This window comes from Schistocerca cancellata, chromosome 8 (assembly GCF_023864275.1).
Source record: "Schistocerca cancellata isolate TAMUIC-IGC-003103 chromosome 8, iqSchCanc2.1, whole genome shotgun sequence".
Taxonomy (NCBI): domain Eukaryota; kingdom Metazoa; phylum Arthropoda; class Insecta; order Orthoptera; family Acrididae; genus Schistocerca; species Schistocerca cancellata.
In genome coordinates, this window is record NC_064633.1 from 558593248 (window position 1) to 558608763 (window position 15516).

Below are 15516 nucleotides of genomic sequence, written 5' to 3' on the forward strand. Positions count from 1 at the left end.
AATTCCAAACATAAGAGATACACAACAAACTGAAGGCTTGGAGAAATGAAATCTAGTCATTCTCCCACCAAAAAGTGAAGACCCTCACACTAGCTGAAGAAATCGATCAGTTTTTCAAATCTCACATAAGACTTGGGTTAGAGTACTCCCACTTTCCTCAAATGGACTATCTTGTACAAGAGAAAACGAATCTATCATGTTACATATATTTTTCTGTTGTATTACAAGGACATCCACCTATTCAATTAAGTGAACAGCACAAGAAATTAAGCTTCGAATTTTATCTACAGTATTCAGCTTACATATTAGTTCATGCTTTAAAAAGCATGTTTTTAACGTTTCACTGAAACAGAGCTGTGGTGAAGTTGCGTGTACTTTCTGCTTCAGGTGCGAGGATAACATAACAGCTACCAATAACCTAATTACATATAATATGAAACACCAATAACCACCCAGACATCAACTGAAGAGCTTCTGTAAAGTTTGGAAGGTAGGAGACGAGATACTGGCAGAAGTAAAGCTGTGAGTACCGGGTGTGAATCGTGCTTCGGTAGCTCAGATGGTAGAGCACTTGCCCGCGAAAGGCAAAAGTCCCGAGTTCGAGTCTCTGTCAGGCACACAGTTTTAATCTGCCAGGAAGTTTCATCAACTGAAATGTACCGGACAGTTAATTTACTAAGCTTATGGCATGGTTAATATGACATTGCTGCCACTTTGCACTACTCGCGGTTATAATTATACCTATAACTAAACTGTTGGATTCCACCTTATTAGTTGTTTTTAACAGTAACACCATCTGGAGTATTCGGTAGTGAAAAATAACTGGCAATTATTTATAATCGTTAAAATTAATGGTTACAAAAATAACTGTAACCATTACAACAGTTACTCCAAAATAACTGTTTTGCCCCATTTACAGTACACAGCGATAACAGAAACAACACAGGGTTTTGCACTAACCACACCATGTTGTCCCAGCTCTAACCAACTGAGCAATGAAAAGTCAGAACTGGGAGATCAATTGGAATCTGCTATGTTTCACCCGCATGCAGGTTTCTCCTAGTTTCCTTACTAAGGCTGTTTTTGGTGCATTGAAGACTTGTCACAAATATGTTACCCATCATAGGATTTTTTACAGTTAAATATCAACTAACGACGCATTGTCAGAGTCAGCAGAAGATTATAGTATAAACAAAAACTTTTTTCCCTCCATCTCTAATGTTATCTTTGGTCATATACTTAGAATCATCAGATTACTGTGTCACAGATTCAAAACTTGTTGAAAGGTTTTTTTTTTTTTTAATCTTCACATTGTGACAGATTCTGAGACCAGCAATGATATTTATATTCTTATTGTTATAAATATTTGACAGTTTTTGTGACTATGTCACAATTCCCATGAGTGTGGTTAGGCAGCAACCTAAGACTACAGCTTATGTTGCTGTGAGTGAACTAACAGCAGTGGCATTTGGAGAGGAAAGTGCCTAAAAGTGAACTCCCATTTCGTTTTTATTTTTAAAAAATAGAAAATATTAAAAAATTATCCTTTAAAAGCATGTAATATTTAATGTATAATATTATGTGCCATTTACATTTTAGTAATAGGAAATAAACGAGAAGTTATCAGGAAGAAAATATTTTAAAAACTTTACACTTAGCGAGTTCCTAAAATAGCTGCTAAATCGGATCCCATGTACAAATAATCAAAATGACACTGAACAAAATTAGAAGGAGGTGTTGAATTAGAGAAAACATCACTCAGTCTTCCAGAAATACCCCACATTTTCCCAGCAGTTCCGTCTTTAAATGGGTGTTCAATGTTATTTCCCTCTTACAGTTGTAAAGTCATTCTTCACACTCATTGCGATTAAGCATGAAGGAAGAAGCTTCCATAGCAAGACATCACTAAATCGACACTTCTTCAAGATCTTTACCAAGGTGTGTTGGTCTCCATCTTCTTGTTTTTGCTAGTGATCAGGTGCATCGTACTTCTTGCTCAACACCCTTATAAGAGTTTTTTTTGTGCCATTGAACTGTTCACTTCTTCCAACTCAGCTGTTTTTGAACTACATCATTAGCTTTAGTCATTTTCGACAGACTCCACTTTCTTTGATTTACCCTATTATCCTCTTGAAATCAGCAAGAGAACTACAAGGAAACAGTAATGCACTAATACGGGAAGACTTTAATCATGAAAAAGAAAGGCACCCAGTTTAAGGAACTTCAGGAGGTCCAGTTTACCTACATTTCATAGTAGAATAATTTTTTAAACAAACATCCAATCAAAATGTAAAAATGCTTGATACAACAAATGTATCAGAGCACAATATATGCTGTGTGTGAATACTGTATCAAACAAGCATGAAAAATACCAATTTCTCGATTTATGCTTTTACACTCTGTGTAAATAAGTGCACCTCATGTAATTTATTTGGCGCCCATTTCATAGCATTCATGAAACAGGGCTTGTTTTTACCAGTGCGCTATCGTTCAAGTGTAAAGTACACCTTCACCAAAAATTTCTGGCAGAAACTATTCTAGAAACTTTACATTTTACGTCATACATGAATAGTTTTCTGATTTCACTTTCTGAAACAGCAATACGAAAAAACAATGAACATAATTTTGACAAACAAGTAAAATTATCACAAATAAATATAATTTCCAGAGGAAACATTTTTCGCTCTTAAGTAGGCACATTTTCGAAGAAGCAGCAGTGCTGTAGCCAATAAACAATAATCATTTGTTTTTACAGGCACATGGGCATAACATAGCACTTTCAGATTGGCCTTCGAGTTCTGATTTTTCATTGATCGCTTGGTTAGAGCTGGGACGATGTGGTGGGGACAGCGCAAAACCCTGTGTCGCTTCCGTTCTTGCACAGCCCACATTGAGCCAAAGCATAAACTAGACTAAGAGTGTACAGTTTTGCAGTAGAGGGGTTTCAAAGAATATGTAGCGAGGTGCTACAGTAGGACAGAACGGAAAATATATCGAAGTTAGATTTATTTACTTCTTTCGATTTTTTTACATCAACAGGCACCTTTCCCCAATCTGTATGTTGAATCACAAAGGACGTAGCAAAACAGAAAGTGAAAACAATTCACAGTGCGACAATGCATTTTAAATTGGGGCATTCTCACCGATCGTCGACGGAATGGGATGGAACGTAACGTCAACGATTCTGTGGAAAAAAAACTAATGATATCTAGGTGGGGGCATGGAGGTGCTATCGTCATCAGACGAATAGTATAGGAATTTGTGCTTTTGTGACTTCTCAGCCCATATATTTTACATGCTCTGTTTACGAAGGTACCATGACGATCTGAATATTTTTTATTTTTGAGTGTTCTTCTGAAACGGAAAAAATTATTTACGTTTTACAATGCACGGCTAAAGAAACAGTCTAAAGTGCACGTAAACAAGAACATAAATAGACGAAGTATTTAACAGTGAAAAGTTGTCTCTACTGAAGGAGAAGAACTCCGTTGTTTTTGTTGTTGTTTGGTACTTGACAAAGAAGAAAAGGTAAAAGAACTGTATATATTGCCATATAAACATATTTGTATATATACTTTTCCTGGGGCAAATAAAAAATAACTGAAATGTCTGGATGACAGTATTCCTCATTGCATTGTGCGATGTTTGCTGTACAACCTTTGTGAAGAGCATCTATTACGAATTTTTCTTGGGCATTGATAAACACCTATTTTTAGTTTCTTGCTTTGGATTACATATTCTGAGTTTTGTGTCTTGTAAATGGTACATACCAGGTGTTGTTGGCTGTAAACTTTCACCGTTGTCACTGCACTAAGTGAAGTGATGTTGATCGAAGTCTCACCGATTAATTGACGGTGACATTTCCTTCGAATGTCAGTTGTGTGTATGTAGCATCTGTGGTGGTGTGCATCTGATGTAAACAAGCCATGACGCTGACAGGAATAATGCAAGAAGCTGAGGTGTAGCAGGAGTTATCTGTTCCGAACTGCTGACGATGATTGAACTTTGATTTCAGTACGTAGGCTGCCTTCTTTGACGGGTGGCAGCGGTTGTTTGTTGGCCGAGAACAGAGTACCGCAGAGGTGCAAAATCAAAATAATGGGCAGTCGATTGCAGGCAATTTTAATGAGGGATAAGTATAACACGAGGTCAGTTGTAAACCTTGTCTCTACATTATTATGCAGTGAAACACTAGAGTACAGACAAGATACGGTTTACCTTCAGTCACATGCTTCTGTCAATTTAAGGATTGTTTCAGCCTTTACTGTTAACAGGCCCGGCGCGTCAACAGGAGAATGGCTGATTTCTCTCCTCCCAATGGCAGTGGTATTGAGTACGATAAAAACTCACAATCCAAACTATTTGCTGATGACTTTCAGTGCCGGTCTGCTCGCCGCTGCCGTATGGAAACTTATAAGAATTTCTTTATGTGAAAATTATACTTTGAAACATTTCGATGTTTATGATGTGATACCAGGCGCTGTAATCTTTCTGCTTCTAAAGTTGCAGAAAACAAGTAAGTACATCACCCGTAGTTCGTCCATGAAGGTAGGCCCAGAAATGTTGCAGTAGAAACTACCGTATTATTATTTGCCAATAAATCTGACGGCTAAAAGATACTTACTTACTTGGTTGATGATACTGGAAGGTGGTCAGTGTTGTTTTTAACAATTTGTAGTCTAAAACTGCAAACACTGACGACATACAACACTGGTTTTATCATAAAATTATATTTGACAATTGCAAGCGATTGTCAGTGAGAAATTTTTCAGAGCAAAGCCTGCTGGATATTGTGTTTATGAAAGTTTCATTACAAGGTATTTCTGTTTGAAATCTTGATCAGCATGCTTCCTCAATAGGCTACTTCCAGTGCGTATGCAATTTAGTAATCTTTAGCACACAATATTGCATATAGAGTTTTATTTCGATCGATCATTTCCAAATGGCGTATAAATTCTTTGTATATAAAGTGTCTGTTTGCGTTTACCCACATGTAATTCAGTAATTATCAAAAAAATTATTCAGTTGCAAACAGTAAGATTTTGGCTCCATTGTCTGAAATATTTGTCATGCAATATAAATTTGGCTTTGTGCATACTACACAAACAGTATCTCTTAATTTTTGGGGGTGGTGTCAAGTGTGTAGATATTAAGGTTGAGATGTGTTTGGCTGTTTCCGCTAGGTGTCATACTTAATTAGGAAGCAATACTATTTGTATTAGCTTTGTGCTGTAGTATTCTGTAACATGGAACAACAAAATTTGTCACGATTACCAAAAATCATTTAAATAATCATTATTTCCAATATGCTTTCGTAGAAACATAAGTGCATGTCTTATTTGATCTATGACATCATCAGTATTGCGGAAATGGCTATTCTGTCTCCAACATGGTGCCTATCATGTCCCTACATACACAGGGCAACAAACGTGAAAATACGTATAGATAAGACATGGTTCATTCCATGTCAATTCAACCAATTTGAGAAAATGTTCCAGCTGATAGTCTCAGATTTGGCTGAAATATAGCACACCAATGCTACTAAGTGTGGAACACTCATGTACAAAATTTTAAGTTCTCCTGCCAATTAGTTCAAGAATTATGGCTTGTGAAAGAAAGTGGCATGACCCGGAAATTGCAACCCGCATCTGGCAATCTATCTTCAGACCCAACTTCAGGTCTTAATAACTTAGGAACTATTCCGCACAGTCCAGTGAAATTTTTACAACCCTGTAACATCCACTTAGAGAACACACTATTAATCAAAACACCAACAACATATTTCTGAGGGAAAATAAAAAATTCCAAAATGTGATTTAGAAAATGTAATACGTTAAAAGGTAAAATTGTAGGTGCCCTCTGTGCCAAATATAATTCACTGAAAAAGAGTATAAATTTTTTGTGATAAGCTTAATCTGGCCGAAACACACACAGAACTCATCTTGCCCATATCAGTCTCACAAAGTTACATGCACACGAAAATACAAATTTTGAAAAATTACCGGAAAACATGGATTTTCTAAGTGTGGTAGTACAAAAGGGACAAGTGATACCCAAGCCAAATTTCAAACACTGCATAAGTAGACCATGATATAATATGTGGCAAAATTTCAACTTGTTATTGCAAGGCATTTGTGCACAATAAAAGTTGACAGAGATGTATTTGGTTACGTTGCTGTTAACGTGATTTAGCGAGTAATAGTGGTGATGCAGACGGCTTGTTTCAGATAAAGCTGAAGTAATTGTTGGGAACCATTAGGCAACAAAAAGTTAAACAATGGTAGTTTTCAGGGACAGAATGAGTCATTGTTGGGCAGGAACAACAAAGGAAACAAAGCAACAATTACAGGTTACTAATGTTTTTAAGATTCTAGTTCAGACTGGTCAGTACTGTTATGGAAAGTCAGTATGAAGGCAGAGTTGTTCAAACAAGTTGCAGTATTGGTAGAGCACAAGCATCTGAATGTCATAAAACAACATATGGAACGAAATGTGGCATTCACTTTGTACTGTATAATCTGGATGAGTTGGGCCAAGATTTGTTGCTATGGAGTTCTGGGATACACCCTGTGGGCACAAGAAGTACAGTTCCAGGAAACTTTAGTGTTTATCGTCATATGAAAGTGTTTCTGGATAAGTATTCTTTCCTACAAAGAAGTTGTTTTGATCCATTTCGGATTCATAAGAAGACAGTGAAGTGTAGCCTCGGAGAAATTGGTATAAAATCAGTATTGAAAGTGAATCAGTGCATGGGACTTAACGTGAAACCAGGACAAAAGTTATGTTCCAGGTGTGTTACACCGCTAAAAAAAATGAAGAATATTCTGATAATTTACATGATAGTGACGAAGAATGTCAACCACCTAAAACCACAGCGGATGAACAATTAAATACTTCAGTGACTGCTCTTGGTTTGTCTCCCATGAAGGCACACAAAGTTGGGAATAGAGACAGGCCCAGCTATGGTAGAACAAAACTACAAGAAGCTCAAATGGAATTAAAACACAAAACAGCTGACACACTAATGGTGGAAGAGGAAGAACTATCTGCTCCAAAGGAACAGAAATCATGCCAGAAATGCTCTGATTTGGACAAAATTGTGCATGATTTGAAAGAAAAATGTGCCATATCCACACACCAGGAAAAAGTAGCTATTCTTACCCTTGCACCTCCCAGCTGGTCTATTGACTACACTGCAAAGGAATTTAATGTTTCTACATATATGGTAAAGCAAGCTAGGAAAATAAAAGCAACCCAAGGAGTGCTTCCACAACTTCAGCAGGCTCAGGGTAAGCAATTGAGTTCAGAAATAAAGGTGCTAGTGTCGGAGTTTTATGAAAATAATGACTACAGCCGAATAATGCCTGGAAAAAAAGACTATGTAATGGTGAAAATGGGAAATGTACGTGTACAGATGCGAAAAATACTGTTGCTATGCAACATATCAGAGCTGTATGTAGAATTCAAGGGAAAGTATCCCAATACCAAAGTAGGTTTATTATCTTTTTTTCAATCTTCGGCCAAAATGGGTTGTGCCTGTAAGTGCAAGGGGCACACACAATGTTTGTTTATGTGAGACCCATGAAAATGCTAAACTGATGTTTGCTGCTATAAAGGATTCTGGTCTGGATTACAAAGGTGCAATGAAGCTGCTAGTGTGTGACATCAGTTCCTACCAGTACATGGTACACAGGTGTGAAAAGTGTCCTGGTAAGGCAAATCTTGCAGAACACATGAATAACAAACTGTATGGTGAACTCCTTGTGGATGACTATGAACTTGTTTCTTATAAACAATGGACACACATGGATCGCACAAGTCTTGAAACAAAGCAAAGTACAGTGGAAGATTTTGTTGAAATGTGTTGTCTAAAAATGGACAAACTGACCACACACAGCTACACAGCAACAGCACAATCGGCTTATCTCCAGTTTTGTAAGGATAATTTGAAACAAGATGAAATTATAGTAATACTAGACTTTTCTGAAAATTATGCATTTAGGCCTATAGTTCAAGATGCCATCCAAGGATATCATTGAGACAACAGTCAAGCAACTCTCCAGCCATTTGTGATTTACTATAGAGGTGAATCAGGTGATGTGTCTGTCATGAACCTGTGCGTTTTTAGTGAATGTTTAATTCATGACGCCATTGCAGTTCATGCCCACATTCGCACTGTCATGGCAAAACAAGCTGCCTCATACATTTTGTGAAATACTTCAGTGATGGGGCAGCTAGTCAGTACACAAACTGTAAAAATCTCAAAAATTTATGCATGCATTACCATGCTTTTCAGATTCATACAGAATGGAATTTTTTCACAACAGTCATGATAAAAATGTATGTGATGGTATTGGTGCTACCATTAAGCGCATGGCAACACGAGCTAGTCTGCAGCACCCTACAGAAGGTCACATTCTAACACCTCTTCAGTTATTTACCTGGGTACAGAAAAATATCTCTGACATACAGTCATTCTGTGTTTCAAAAGATGAGGTGAAATCAGCCGAAGAATTACTAAACAGCAGACTAGAACACGTTAAAACTATTGCAGGCACAAGGAGCCATCATCACTTTTCTCCAGCGGACTCAATGTGCAGATGAGCAGACTAACTATAGGTTCAAAATGATTAATGGAAAATCTCATACAAAGATGTGAAACAAATACTAACAAAGAGATAGAGGGGCTGGCCAGTACTTACCTCAGCTCAGTACAGCTGATAGATTCACAAAAAACAGAACCGAAAATTTACATTCCTAGCTTTCGGAACAAATGTTCCTTCATCAGGGAGGAGAGAGGGGAAAGAAAGGGAAGAAGGGAAAGTGGATTCAGTTACTCACAACCCAGGTTATGAAGCAACAGGGAAAGGAAAACAGGGAGGGTAGCAAGGATATCTTTGACTTTCCTCTGACAACCATGCCTCCATCCTTGCTACCCTCCCTGTTTTCCTTTCCCTGTTGCTTCATAACCTGGGTTGTGTAAATAACTGGAGGAAGTTAATAGCAGACAAGCCCTCCCCCCATCTCTGACTGCAATATGTTGTTGTTGAGGTCTTCAGTCCTGAGACTGGTTTGATGCAGCTCTCCATGCTACTCTATCCTGTGCAAGCTGCTTCATCTCCCAGTACTTACTGCAACCTACATCCTTCTGAATCTGCTTAGTGTATTCATTTCTTGGTCTCCCTCTACGATTTTTATCCTCCACGCTGCCCTCCAATGCTAAATTTGTGATCCCCTGATGCCTCAGAACATGTCATACCAACCGGTCCCTTCTTCGTGTCAAGTTGTGCCACAAACTCCTCTTCTCCCCAATTCTATTCAATATCTCCTCATTAGTTATGTGATCTACCCATCTAATCTTCAGCATTCTTCTGTAGCACCACATTTTGAAAGCTTCTGTTCTCTTCTCTTCTCTTCTTGTCCAAACTATTTATCGTCCATGTTTCGCTTCCATACATGGCTACACTCCATACAAATACTTTCAGAAACGACTTCCTGACACTTAAGTCTATACTTGATGTTATCAAATTTCTCTTGTTCAGAAACGCTTTCTTTGCCATTGCCAGTCTGCATTTTATATCCTCTCTACTTCGACCATCATCAGTTATTTTGCTCCCCAAATAGCATAATTCATTTACTACTTTAAGCCTCTCATTTCCTAATCTAATTCCCTAAGTATCGCCCGACTTAATTCGACTACATTCCATTATCCTTGTTTTGCTTTTGTTGATGTTCATCTTACCTCCTCCTTTCAAGACACTGTCCATTCCGTTCATCTGCTCTTCCAAGTCCTTTGCTGTCTCTGACAGAATTACAATGTCATTGGCGAACCTCAAAGTTTTTATTTCTTCTCCATTGATTTTAATACCTACTCTGAATTTTTCTTTTGTTTCCTTTACTGCTTGCTCATTATACAGATTGAATAACATCGGGGAGAGGCTACAACCCTGTCTCACTCCCTTCCCAACCACTGCTTCCCTTTCATGCCCCTCGACTCTTATAACTGCCATCTGGTTTCTGCACAAATTGTAAATAGCCTTTCGCTCCCTGTATTTTACCCCTGCCACCTTCAGAATTTGAGAGAGTATTCCAGTCAACATTGTCAAAAGCTTTTTCTAAGTCTACAAATGCTAGAAATGTGGGTTTGCCTTTCCTTAATCTATTTTTAAGATAAGTCATAGGGTCAGTATTGCCTCATGTGTTCCAGTATTTCTACGTTATCCAAACCAATCTTCCCCAAGGTCGGCTTCTACCATTTTTTCCATTCGTTTGTAAAGAATTCTTGTTAGTATTTTGCAGCCGTGACTTATTAAACTGATAGTTTGGTAATTTCCACATCTGTCAACAACTGCTTTCTTTGGGATTGGAATTATTCTTCTTGAAGTCTGAGGGTAATTCGCCTGTCTGATACATCTTGCTCACCAGACGGTTGAGTTTTGTCAGGGCTGGCTCTCCCAAGGCTGTCAGTAGTTCTAATGGAATGCTGTCTACTCCCGGGGCCTTGTTTGAACTTAGGTCTTTCAGTGCTCTGTTAAACTCTTCACGCAGTGTCATATCTCCCCATTTCATTTTCATCTACATCCTCTTCCATTTACATAATTTTGTCCTCAAGTGTGGCCCTTGTATAGACCCTCTATATACTCCTTCCACATTTCTGCTTTCCCTTCTTTGCTTAGAACTGGGTTTGCATCTGAGCTCTTGATATTCCTACAAGTGGTACTTTTCTCCAAAGGTCTCTTTAATTCTCCTGTAGGGAGTATCTATCTTACCCCCTAGTGAGATAAGCCTCTACATCCTTACTGTGGTGTCACCGCCACACACCACACTTGCTAGGTGGTAGCCTTTAAATCGGCCGCGGTCCGTTAGTATACGTCGGACCCGCGTGTCGCCACTATCAGTGATTGCAGACCGAGCGCCGCCACACGGCAGGTCTAGAGAGTCTTCCTAGCACTCGCCCCAGTTGTACAGCCGACTTTGCTAACGATGGTTCACTGACAAATTACGCTCTCATGTGCCGAGACGATAGTTAGCATAGCCTTCAGCTACGTCATTTGCTACGACCTAGCAAGGGGCCATTACCAGTTACTATTGATGCTGTAAAACATGTACCGTCAAGAGCGATGTTCACCAATTATGGATTAAAGTTAAGTATTCCAGCATCTACGTACTTTTTTGCTAGTATAATTACCTTGTCCTGTTCCAGACCTCACGCCAGCCTGCGTGAGCTTAAACGCGTGCCTTTCGGCTTCCTCATAGTGGCTTGGCTGTCTTGCCAAGCCACAACACTTACATTTTTCCTCTAGCTATCCCTGCTTAGCCATTTTGCACTTCCTGTAGATCTCATTTTTGAGACGTTTGTATTCGTTTTTGCCTGTTTCACTTACTGCATTTTTATATTTTCTCCTTTCATCAATTAAATTCGATATTTCTTCTGTTACCCAAGGATTTCTAGTATCCCTTGTCTTTTTACCTACTTGATCCTCTGCTGCTTTCACTATTTCATCCCTCAAAGATACCCATTATTATTATTATTATTCTTATTCTGTATTCCCCCCCCCCCCCCCCCCCCAATTCTTGTCAATTGTTCCCTTATGCTCTTCCTGAAACTCTCCACAACCTCTTGTTTAGTCAGTTTACCCAGGTCCCATCTCTTTAAATTCCCACCTTTTTGCAGTTTCTTCAGTTTAAATCTACAGTTCATAACCAATAGATTGTGGTCAGAGTCCACATCTGCCCCTGGAAATGTCTTGCAATTTAAAACCTGGTTCCTACATCTCTGTCTTACCATTATATAATCTATCTGATACCTTCTAGTATCTCCAGGATCTTCCATATATGCTACCTCCTTTCATGATTCTTGAACCAAGTGTTAGCTATTATTAAGTTACGCTCTGTGCAAAATTCTACCAGGCATCTTCCTTTCATTTCTTTCCCCCAATCCATATTCACCTACTACATTTCCTTTTCCTATTATCGAATTCCAGTCACCCATGACTATTAAATTTTCGTCTCCCTTCACTATCTGAATAATTTCTTCTATCTCATCATACATTTCATCAATTTCATCATCTGCAGAGCTAGTTGGCATATAAACTTGTACTACTGTAGTAGGCGTGGGCTTCGTGTCTATCTTGGCCACAATAATGTGTTCACTATGCTGTTTGTAGTAGCTTACCCGCACTCCTATTTTTTAAATTCGTTATTAAACCTACTCCTGCATTACTCCTAGTTGATTTTTGTATTTATAACCGTGTATTCACATGACTGAAAGTCTTGTCCCTCCTGCCACCGAAATTCACTAATTCCCACTATATCTAACTTTAACATATCCATTCCCTGTTTAAATTTTCTAACCTACCTGCCCAATTAATGGATCTGACATTCCATGCTCTGATCCGTAGGACACCAGTTTTCTTTCTCCTGATGATGACGTCCTCTTTTGTAGTCCCCGCCCCGAGATCTGAATGGGGGACTATTTTACCTCCAGAATATTTTACACAAGAGGACGCCATCATCATTTAACCAAACTGTAAAGCTGCATGCCCTCAGGAAAAATTACGGCTGTAGTTTCCCCTTGCTTTCAGCACTGCAACATAGCCCTGTTACATTTCATCATAATATCCATACCTAACAACAGAAGCCACAGAATAAATGAAATGTCTTACTGCACCTTGAACAGCAAACCAATAACACTCAACAAAAACACCAAACACACAAACAAAAAAATAATTGGTAACCATTGAAAAAAATTCCAAATTTTAGATCCGAACTACAAACACAGTCAGTGACTTCACACATCCCACACCAAGGCTCAAATGAACCCAATACCGCACACTACATTCAGCACATACTCACACACCACCAGAAGGCGCCATCAGACACAAGACGACATCTACAAACACAACCAATTCATAAACTCCACGCCGTAATGATGTCACACACCATAACACCATTACATCGTGGGTGAGAGCAGACGGGTGGAATCGGACGCTTCCATTGATCCTGAATATGTAGTGTAAACTTCATGTTTTCAGGTGCATTCTCTATTAAGCTTCCTGGTAGTTATGATGTGTCTATTGTACAGTTATTACCAGAATGCCAAAATACTCCACATTCCTCTTATTGTTTTTTCATTCTTGTCCTGATGTGTTCACATGCATATTTTAGCTCCGTTATTACAACATTATAATACATGTTCTTTGTTTTAGGCATACCACTATGCTTTATTGGTTCAGTGTTGGGTTCATATGCCTATACATTAGGCATTCCCACTATTTTAACACACTGCCCAAAATATTTCACATTTGGAGAAGCAGGGGTTATTGTGCAGTCTTTCTTGACATTTTTATTTTCTGCTGCAATCAATATACCTCACTTCTGCAATATGACTTCACTTGAAGACATTGATAGAGCTACAGTGATATTACAGGTAATTAAAACAATGTACAGGCGCAGTTGTATTTTAAGGTAATTATATAACAAGAGATTTATGTGTAATAACTCACTACAAAAATTCCTTTAGATAATGGAATTAAAAAAAAAAAAATAAGGTTTGTTCCAATCCTTCTGGTGTACTGCTACTTCATGACACAAAATTCCAAAGTAATAGATGTTTAAAACATTTTACAACCACCCTCCTCAGGGCAGCCCTCATGATTTACATCAACCGGTGGACTTCATCACTGAAGGCCAATTCACACTGGCTGTCATGGCACCGTCACGTCACAGTGTATTCACACTGTCCATCATGTCATGACATGTCGAATCAATTCAAGTCACTTGATCTGAACTTGCTCTGCTGTCCTCAACTTTTTTCTCAGGCATTGCGACTTTTGCAAGATGATTGTCAAATGTTTTTAAGCACAAGGTGTACATACACAATGTGGTAGCTTATATAATGGGTGCTGGAGTCCACACATGCATGGAAATGACATTTATTGGACTCAGATTGTTTGCAGCTTGCAGGGGTAGCTTGTATGTTAGAGAAGGAAGGCAGATGTGTAAAACAGTACAAAAAATGGTGTCTCAAAAATGTCATTACATGATACAGAAAGGGAATTTCACACGATACAAGGAGGTAAAGCACGAGAAATGTGCGCTGCAAATTTTAGAAAGTTGAAGCAACAGTTTTTTCTCATTTGTTTTGTCAAATTACACCCAGAATTACTGAAAGGAACATCTGCCATCACATCCGTGAAAAACTGGTTTGTTTAAGATTAATTTTAGTTGCCAGTGCAGTACAAATTTTTGCACAGTAGTCATATTTTCATTACCTTTCCCTTAAAGATTTCTAGGATTTCTTTACACTGTGTATTTGGCTTTAATAGTTAGTGCTTTATTTGTACTTGCATTACCCACTGAAACCACATAGTTAAATATTGACCACCGATGCTTGAAGAACTTTTCACACACATTCCCGAGAGCTACTACAATGAACAAGCCTGCCACAAACATATTTAAACAAACAACTCTAATACATTACTTGATGTATACTTCACTGAAGAAGCTTTTGTCCACTGTTGCAGTGTCTGAAGGTTTCAGTTCATTTCTTTATGAAACACTAAAAATGCCTGACACCACACAAAAATAAATTTCATGTACTAATCAGTCTGATTCTACCCAAAGTACTTTCTCACTTAAAGTTGCAGCCATATTGCAAACCATTTCATTGTAAAATATTAAAATGGTTCTGGCATGTATACAAATTCACTTTGTAAACATAGTAAAGGGCAAGTAATTCAGTACATTCATGTCATACAATTCAGACTGCAAACCCGTTGCTTCAATTAATCTTTCATCATTTATTATAAGCTTTAACAAAAGAAATAATGAAACAAAACACCTTATAACAAATAGCAAACAGATAAGTGATATAAACCTTGAAAACCACGACAAAACAAAGTATGAAGATCACCATATGGCTGTGTATTGGGAGGAAATAAGCTTGGGAGTCATGTAATCAACAATGGTTGGATGATGCCAACCATCAAAACTTTCTTCGAGAGGAACCTTGATGATGCCATATCATGGTGGAAAGCCAGTATGTGTGCCACCATTTGAAATGCATTTGAGAAAGTTTTGACATGATGTAGCAGACATGACATGACGGCCAGTGTGAATTGGTCTTGAGTGGAAGCATATAACCCAAGTTTGTCCCTTGGTGCTTTGGTAGTAATCTCTGGTGAAAACATGAGTTCCATATCAATTTTCCCTTTGTTAGCACTTTTTATTTATGCGCCTATTGGCAAAATGCTGTGTTCCACATTTGCAAGCCTGTGATAAGTTTTTGCAATTGTTCCACATCTTGGTCTGCAGTCATAAACCTCGAAATTTTGTTAAACACTTGAACCTCTTGACTGTTTTGGAGGTCCAACACCAAATTTGACTCATTACTTAATGGAATTATGCTCAGATGTGTGGGACTCTTACCAAACAGAAATAACAGGAGATACTCAACTTGTAGAAAGGATGGCAGTGTGAATTATCACAGGTTTAATAGATCTTGTAACAAAACGG

The 15516-nt window shown here is 38.3% G+C and overlaps 1 protein-coding gene across 2 annotated transcripts in view; it reads left to right on the forward strand.

Annotated features, from left to right (window-relative positions):
• The first annotated feature begins 3816 nt into the window (after positions 1 to 3816).
• Positions 3817 to 15516, forward strand: part of LOC126094829 (dolichol kinase) — a 50762-nt gene continuing 39062 nt past the window's right edge. Inside the window, exons 1-3 of one of the 2 annotated variants that reach the window (XM_049909424.1) lie at positions 3817 to 4148; positions 4259 to 4516; positions 13209 to 13429. In XM_049909424.1, the coding sequence (XP_049765381.1) occupies positions 4318 to 4516; positions 13209 to 13429 (420 nt within the window). In that variant the 5' untranslated portion in view covers positions 3817 to 4148; positions 4259 to 4317. The remainder of the gene's footprint in view (positions 4149 to 4258; positions 4517 to 13208; positions 13430 to 15516) is intronic. The other variant, XM_049909423.1, reaches the window with a different exon arrangement.